Source organism: Myotis brandtii, unplaced genomic scaffold (genome assembly GCF_000412655.1).
Source record: "Myotis brandtii unplaced genomic scaffold, ASM41265v1 scaffold260, whole genome shotgun sequence".
Taxonomy (NCBI): Eukaryota; Metazoa; Chordata; class Mammalia; order Chiroptera; family Vespertilionidae; genus Myotis; species Myotis brandtii.
Genome location: NW_005359881.1, coordinates 2,735,455 through 2,744,132, shown reverse-complemented (window position 1 = coordinate 2,744,132; position 8,678 = coordinate 2,735,455). Strand labels below are relative to the sequence as shown.

The window sequence follows — 8,678 nt, the reverse complement described above, 5'->3', positions numbered from 1 at the left end:
TTCAGAACCTGGGACCTGGATGGTCAATTTGTGGAACCAATCTTCTCCCAATAAATCTTACAGGTTGAGTCTGATGAGGTGCCAAAATGTTCGTATGTGACTTACATGGAAGTCTGTCCCAGAGTTGTTTGAAAGAACAGGACGGGTGTGGGAGAGCACGGGGTGCCTTGCAGAAGGGCTCTTTGGGTGATAATATGGACAGTATGGCAATACACACAGATGGGTCCACCAGTGTTGCCTCTAAGTTACCCTGTGGTGAAGACGTCCTCTATATTTAACTCCCTGTGGTAACCAAGTACCTCTCAGGATGCTGTAAGTAGATGGTACAAAGTGATAGCAATGCATTTTTTCAGATGAGCTGCAAAAAGGCAAACAAAGGTACTGTTTTTGAGATTGGTCTGAATGAGGTCTATGACTTCTCCTAACCCCTACTTCAGGATTCGGTGTAGATCCTCCAGGTAAACACCTTTGACCCATATCGCCACCCAAGCTGGACTATGTTGACTCTCCTGTGTGTTCCAGTATCACCTGTGTTTTCACTTTCATAGCCCATTTCAGGGCATAACGCATGAAGTTTGCAACAGTCTCAATCTCTCCCAGGAGACCACATATTTCTCAGAGCAGTGTCCATTGTCATATCTCCATGGAATAGTTAGTATAGAGCCTGATACGTAGGCACTCAAGTATTTCTGAATGCTTTGCGTCTGTTCAGTGGTCGGCAAACTCATTAGTCAACAGAGCCAAATATCAACAGTACAACGATTGAAATTTCTTTTGAGAGCCAAATTTTTAAAACTTAAACTATATAGGTAGGTACATTGTTATTAACTTAATTAGGGTACTCCTAAGGCAGTGATGGCGAACCTATGACGCGTGTCAGAGGTGACACGCGAACTCATTTTTTTGGTTGATTTTTCTTTGTTAAATGGCATTTAAATATATAAAATAAATATAAAAAATATAAATTTTTGTTTTACTATGGTTGCAAATATCAAAAAATTTCTATGTGACAGGGCACCAGAGTTAAGTTAGGGTTTTTCAAAATGCTGACACGCCGAGCTCAAAAGGTTCGCCATCACTGTCCTAAGGCTTAGGAAGAGCCACACTCAAGGGGCCAAAGAGCCGCATGTGGCTCTCGAGCTGCAGTTTGCCAACCACGGGGGTGAACAGATTTCGCCCTGTGGTCGCTGGTCCCACCATTCCAAGCCCAACAGAACACAACTGAGGTGGAAAGGCTGAGAAAGGGATGCACTGGCTAGAGTAACTGAAAACTAGGGAAGACTTGAGTCCGGTTGACCCAACTTCCCTGCTTTCATGGGAACCGGGAAGGCATTCCACTGCTCTAACACCCCACCAGGAATTCCAACAACCTGATTCATTCCCCTATAAATTCCTATAAGAGATTAGTGTGTTACTATGAGTTGAATCTCATTGCCTTTTGGACACGTGTGAAGTAGGCGTTTGAAGCGTTGTGGGTGAACTAACTCAAGGCACTTAAACAGCCACACTGGGGAAGATGTTGGGCCCTAGGAGGTGGGGAAGATGCTAAAACCAGTACATGGAAGAGGAAGCACAGAAAGAGGAAGGCGGTGCCATTGCACACTTCCCTACTGTGGTCCTTCCTGGAGTCTTCCCTTTATCCTGGAGGCTAGATGAAAAGTCAAGCATACATTTGGAAATCGAGTCCAAAATGTAAGGTAACTCCCAACAACTACCCCAGTTTGAGAATCACTGACATGCTTCTTCCAGATTGTAAGAGAACATGTTTAACATAAATGGCATACCATCGGAATAAAGAAAATTCCAGGCAGGAGAATTTTCTGCTGCATGCTGAGCTAGGATGCTCAGGGTAAGTGTAAGGCATGGCTGCATTAACTGGCCTTAGGGTTTTCAGAAAGAACATTCCAATCGGGGCCAATTGTGTCGCTGAGATAAACTTTCAAAGGCCAGGTCTAGGAGCAGTTACTGGAGAGAGCTGGGGAAGGAGCCTGTCTCGGTTACTCTTTGTACTAGTAAAGGATGCGGGAATCCGACCCCCAGGGGAATAGTGAGTTCCAGGGACCCTGAGTGATGACAGCAGCAACTGAAGCTGGAGAGGGAGGGACACTTGTCCCTGAGCAAGATGTGGCTCCTCCTTGGCTCCTCAAAGAACAGACCCCTCCCCTAGCTGCAGGCACCACCCCAGACTGCAGAGCTGCCTCGCTGCACACAGTCAAAACCAGAAGTTCCCAGGAGGGCTGTGCTTAGCCAACAGGACCACGGTGAATTTTGGATGTGGGTGCTTGACCCCGTATAGTCATCCCTAAATCCTTATAATTTTTCTGAATCAGTTGTTCTGGGCATAATCATAATCATGGGATGATGGCAATAAGATCTAAGCAAGTTAAGTCCATGATTTTTTACTGTTATTACAGGACACCCAATTACTCCTCCCCACCCCCCCAAAAAACTCAACCCATCGTGCCAGGGTTTATGAACACAGGCTTTTGTGAGCAGCAAGGCCCAACATACTTTACACTGTTGAATGAAAAAATGAAAAATGAAAACAAATGGGGATGATATGCTAGCATTTATGTTAAAAAACAAACAAAACCCACATTTGCTTAAGATTCATAATTAAACCTTATGTACCTTTGAAATTTGGAACACATGCATGTATTATTCAGAAATAAAAAATAAATACATTTGAAAAATAAAATAATGCTTTTATTTATCTTCAACAACAGACAAGAGTGGAGCCTGAAGCCTGGGAATTCAGCAGCCTCGCTGTGGAGGTGGCAGCCCTGGAGGAGTGTCCTCAGAGGCTCTAGTCCGGCCACCCCGACTTCCTAGGAATCGCAGGCCACAGTGACCAGCAGGAGGAGGACCGGGAGGGCCCGTCCTGCCGACGTCAGCGCCGTCCAGAGCTGGCACCTGGGGAGACACAGTCCCTCTCGGGGGTCACAGCTTCCCTGGAAGGTAGGTGAGAAGTCACTCGTGTGTGTGACACCAGATGTGCTCCTTGGTGTCCCCTCTCCGACTCCAGGCCCCCTGTTCTCGGCCACAGTGTGTGATTCTGAGACGAGAACGCGGACAAGCCGAGCGGCTGTCAGTCCGAGTCCGAGCTCTCACTTGACTTGGAAGACTTATGCTTTCGCTTCTTCTTCCTTTTCTTTTCTTTCTTCTTTTTCTTATGCTTCTCTTTCTTCTTCCTTTTCTTGTGTCTCTCCTTACATTCCGAGGAGCTGGAGCTGCTGCTATCATCATCTGAGGTGGAGTCCTCCAGCAATTGCTTTAACTGCTGTATCCTAGACAGAGAAGACGGTCAAAGAACCAGAAACCGTAACAACATCGTCGAAGAATGTTTTTAAATATAAGGTTAGCAGTGAGGATAAGAAAAGTCACAGATAATCACCTCATCCAATACAGTACTTATTTTTTATTTTTGCATGTTGCCCATTCCTGTCCACATCCATGCCTATTTTACAGGACCATTTACATTTATGCCTATCTACCTGTGTACAATCGTTCTGTATCATTTTCATTGTCCTAAATATTTCCACGTTTCTTTTTTAAATTTTTATTATTATTTTTTGATAGTATGTTTATTAAAGCTGGGGACAGTGAAACAAGGACGGGACTAGGATGGAAGTAACAGGAGAGCTTACACGGGGCTGCTTCGCTCACTAGGAAGTCAGAGAAAGGGGGCCTTGGGGACCTTTTCATCAGGGGGTTAGCCAGGGATGCGCTGTCACTCCCCACTGCTCCCCTGGTTGCAAGTCTCATGGGGTCCCTTAGAGTTTAGGAGATAATATTCACTTGAAAAGGAGATTTGAGTGCACATGCCCCAAGGAGGTGTGCCTGCATATTTCTATAGTCCCTTCTATTGTAACCTCTAACAGATACAGCCTTTCCTAAATCATCCCCCGACTGCTCAAGTTCATACTAGGTAATCTACCCCCTCAACAATTATAACTCAAGACCACAAATCTGAAAAAATAAAAACCTCCTGTTTTTTCACTGTCTTTATTCATGTTGAACAATAGCTCAGATCCCTGAAGACATTGGAGAATATAAACTAAATCATATGAAAGAGAACCAATCAAACAGTAGAACCACACACCACGAAGAGGGCTGCCAACATCAACCATCCATGCGTCAGCAGGCTGGGCCACGCCCACTGCATTAAGCTAACCCAAGTGGAGCAGGCTGACCCGCTCATTCCTGGAACACCGGCCTTTTCAGTGAGTGCTCCTGACCTCCAAGTGCTGCGCAATGAAAGCACCACATTTGTTACACTGCTCCTCTAATAGGAATAATTGTTTCCAACGTAATACCATTTAAAACTTCAAGAGGGTCTTGTTATCATCAGGACAACCTCACCTTATATCCTTTTCATGTCTCTTATTCTCTCGGATGATGTCATACATGGGATCTTCATGTGCCTTGAGGGTTAGAGAAAGTTAAGGTTGGGTAAGACTTCATGAACCATTAATTAAATAAATATTAAATCTCTCTGTTACTAAAACCAGTTATTTTTTTCCAGTTTGGTAATTTGTTAACATGTTCTAATTCTTCCTGAGGGTCACCATCACTGACTGCTAACTCACTGATGCTGTGAAAAGGATTTTCCAATTAGAAAAACACAGGATTGAAAATAAAATAATTTTTTAAAAAGAAAAAAGATTTAAAAATATAGGATTGAAAAAATATATATAGCATATAATTTAAGTATCTTTTATAAGTAAATAAACTCTGGCAGAATCACAAACTACTATACAAGGTAGAAATATTGAGGTAATTCTCTTTGGTCTATGTGTATAGATGACTAAGAGATAGGTTTTTTAAAAAAGTGAATTATAATAGATGATATATAAGAATGAAGCATTTATAGATACACAAAAATATCTGTACCCTAAACCAAGTCTGGAAGTATACAGAAGTACAGATAATTTAAAATGACTTGAATTATTTAAAAATAAGAATAAGTATGAGAAATATTATGGTATGTGAATTACCTCAATTAAAAAAAAAGAAGAAATATTTATTGTAGAAATTTTCGGGTTATAAAAAAAAATTTTTTAAATCTATTACCTCACTACCTAAGGGGTAATTACTACTAACATTAGTCTCTTTCCTCCAATCATTATTCATAATTTATGAAAAACTATAATCATTTTATATACACAACTCTACTGCTTTCACTTGCTGTCTTGAACATTTTCCTTGACATTACACATTCTTCTAAAATATAATTACTAACATCTAAATAATTTTTGTTACAGTATTTTATGTTGATATGTTGGACTATTAGGTTGTTTCCTACTTTTCTTTAGTTTCCATTTTTTTCAATCATATAATTATAAAGTTATCCTGATACATACATAAACAGCTATGTATATAATGATGTTCTCTTATGTCCTTAAGGTAAACTCTTAGAAGTGGGTTTTCTGAGTAAACAAACAAAAAAAAGAATATGTTTAAAGTTTTTGAGGTTTATCACCACTTTATTTTCTATAGTATCTATAAAAGTATACATTCTGCCCTGGACAAGTAGCTCAGTTGGTTAGTGGAACAACAAATCGATGTTTCTCTCTCCCCATTCCTCTCTCTCTCTCAAATCAATTTTAAAAAATTGACATTCTACCTAGAAGAGGAATGATTGATCAAAAACGTATTTAAAATTATTATAAAATTAAAACACAACATTTAAAAAAATATTTTTATTGATTTTAGAGAAAGAGGAGGGGCGAGAGAAATATTAATAGACTGCCTCCTATATGCCCCCTACTGGGGATTGAGCCCACAACCTAGGCATGTGCCCTAATGGGGAATTGAACAGGTGACCTCTTGGTGCATGGGCCAACACTAAACTGAGCTACACTGGCTGGGCTAAAACACAATTTTAAATGTCTAAAAAACGTTGGCCCTGGCCAGTGTGGCTCAGTTGGTTGGAGCGTCATCCTGTGCACCACAGGGTCTTGGGTCTGATCCCAGTCAGGGCGTGTAAGCGAGGCAACCAATTGATGTTTTTCTCTCTCTCCCTCTCTTTCTAGAATCAATAAAAAACACATCCCCGGGTGAAGATTAAAAAAAAAAAAAAAAAAGACTGAATAAATAACAATGTCTACTTCATAAAAAGAAGCACTATTCCCAACATATAAGCTAGTGCCACTTTAATAAGAAGTTAGTTTTTTGTTAATAAACTAATCTATCACACAAATGTAACTTAACAGAGATGTAGTTAACATCAGATACTTTGGCCGAAATGCTTCAGGGAATGTATTTTATATGAACTCCAGTTCACCAATTACTGCCTGGTTCATGGACATGCACTATTTCTAATAAATGTAAATTCACATGGTGGGGTTCTACTTACTACTCTGAACTGTTCTAACTTTTGGTTGCCTTTGATAAAGAAAGGGCATTCTTTGTCGCCCGTTCGGTGACCATACCGTTTACAGCGCCAACCTAAAAACAAAGAAAAAAGGGAATATTTCTGTAAGATAACACAGTTTCATTTAATGAAGATAATCAGTAGATCACATTAAGGTTTTTCTTCATTAGACTCCAATCGAAAAGCATATGCAATCAGTGAATGAACCATTAAGAGTCTAGAAAATTGGCAACGCGTGAGTGAGATTGCTGGCAATGCATAGCAGTAGGCCCACTCCAGAAATACTGACACACACTTGAATTTCAAAAGACTTACAGGTGATTTGTAGACATATTAAAGTTTAAAAACCACTGTTCTAGGTAACACTACAACCAATAAAAAAGAATGAAGGTATGTATAGTTTACATGTCTGGAACAAGTTCAAGTTTTGTGAGACCTGGAGGCAGTGCGCACTTTAGGGAAAAAAACAAACATCTTGCCTTGGCAAATTTTACAAAATCGTATGACCATATCAACATATCGATGGGATCCCTGCAGGCCCTTGAAAGGCACAATTGAGGTTCCCTGAAGCTTAAACTTCAATTACTTCTTGGTAGAACTGGCTCTGGTCCCAACCCAAACACACTTTCCAAGTCAATGCAAATATCTATAAAATGGAAAGTGAAATGCAACTCACAACTTCATCAAACAGAGTAGTAATTTTCAAACTTCAAAAACTTCAAAAAAAACCCCTCTAGGCCCTGGCAGGATAGCTCAGTTGGTCAGAGCACCATCCTAAGACACTAAGGTTGCAGATTCAGTCCCTGCTCAGAGCACATACAAGAAGCAACCAATGAATGCATAAATAAGTGGAACAATAAAATCAATGTTTCTCTCTCTCTCTCTCAAATCAATTAAAAAGAAAAAAAGTTGTAGACTTCTGGGTACCGATGTCAGACCGAACACATTCATCTGCTTTCATTCCCTTCCTAAAAAGTCATCTAAATGACAATGAAGAAAATTCTTTTCAGAAGTGAGAACCCAGGAAGTATGTCAAGAATGGCCAAGTGACAATCTCTATAAATTTGTTCTTCCATAAAAGCACTGACAGGAGTTGCAAATTTGCCCAAATCAACTTCTGTGCAACCCTGGGAATTAACCAAAGGCCTGCCACGACCTGAGGAGCATTAATTCAACAAAAAGCAGTGGACCTTGGCTAAGAACAGCAGGATTTCTGGCATTTTAACTGGACCCTCTCACCCCTTCTATAAGTCTTGAAAGCAAGCAGCCTACAACGCCAGCGGCTGTGAAAAGCAGCGGGCTTGCACCCACTGAAGTGGGAAACCTGGGATTTTGAAACCCTTATAAAGCCCTACCCTCAGTTGAAAATCCACATGTATCTTCTGACTCCCCCAAAACTTAAAATTGCCTACTGTTGCCCTAGCTGGTTTGGCTCAGTGGACAGAGCATCGGCCTGTGGACTGAAGGGTCCCAGGTTTGATTCAGATCAAGGGCACATGCCCGGGTTTCGGGCTTGATCCCCAGTAGGGGGCGTGCAGGAGGCAGCCAATCAATGATTCCCTCTCATCATTGATGTTTCTATCTCACTCTCTCCCTTCCTCTCTGAAACCAATAAAAATATATTTTAAAAAAATAGCCTACTGTTCACTGGAAGCCTTACTGGTAACACACATTTTCTATGCTATATGTATTATGTACTGAATTCTTACAATAAAAAGAATCGGTGACTAGAGAAAATGTTATTAAGAAAATCATAAGAGAAAATACATTTATAATACTTACTGGAAAAAAAATCTGTGTATAAGTGGACCCACGTAGTTCAAACCTATAATGCGGTTCCACATACTACTCTGAACTGTTCTAAGTTTTTTTTGTTTTGTTAGTCCTCACCTGAGGATATTTTTCCATTGACTTTTAGAGAGAGTGGAAGAGAGAGGGAAAGACAGAGAGAAATATCGATGTGAGAGAAACACATCGATTGGTTGCCTCTTGCACATGCCCCGACCAGGGCCCGGGCAGGGGAGGAGCCTGCAACCAAGGTACATTCCCTTGACTGGAATCGAACCCAGGACCCTTTGGTCTGCAGGCCCACGCTCTATCCACTGAGCCAGACCAGCTAGGGCTGAACTGTTACGGCCAAAGGTGATCCTGAGTGGGGGGGGAGGGGAAGGATTGAGAAAAGACAGACAAGAGAATGAAAACTGGGTCTCGGTGGGATGCTGCTCCCTGATGAGGAGACAGCGCCAGCGCCCACAAGCCGTGTCTTTATTTTATAGCAGATGCCACGAGGCAAAGTAGGGGC

At 41.2% G+C, this 8,678-nt stretch overlaps 1 protein-coding gene across 3 annotated transcripts in view; it reads right to left on the bottom strand.

The window, feature by feature from the left end:
- Positions 1–2,708: 2,708 nt before the first annotated feature.
- LOC102262588 (retinitis pigmentosa 9 protein) overlaps positions 2,709–8,678 on the bottom strand; it is an 8,883-nt gene continuing 2,913 nt past the window's right edge. For 2 of the 3 annotated variants that reach the window (XM_014541103.1, XM_014541102.1), the window contains exons 2-3: positions 4,363–4,424; positions 2,709–3,287 (exon numbers count right to left, since the gene is read on the bottom strand). In XM_014541103.1, coding sequence (XP_014396589.1) covers positions 3,089–3,287; positions 4,363–4,424 — 261 coding nt within the window. In that variant the 3' untranslated portion in view covers positions 2,709–3,088. Of the gene's footprint in view, positions 3,288–4,362; positions 4,425–6,358; positions 6,451–8,678 lie in introns of all 3 variants that reach the window. The other variant, XM_014541101.1, reaches the window with a different exon arrangement.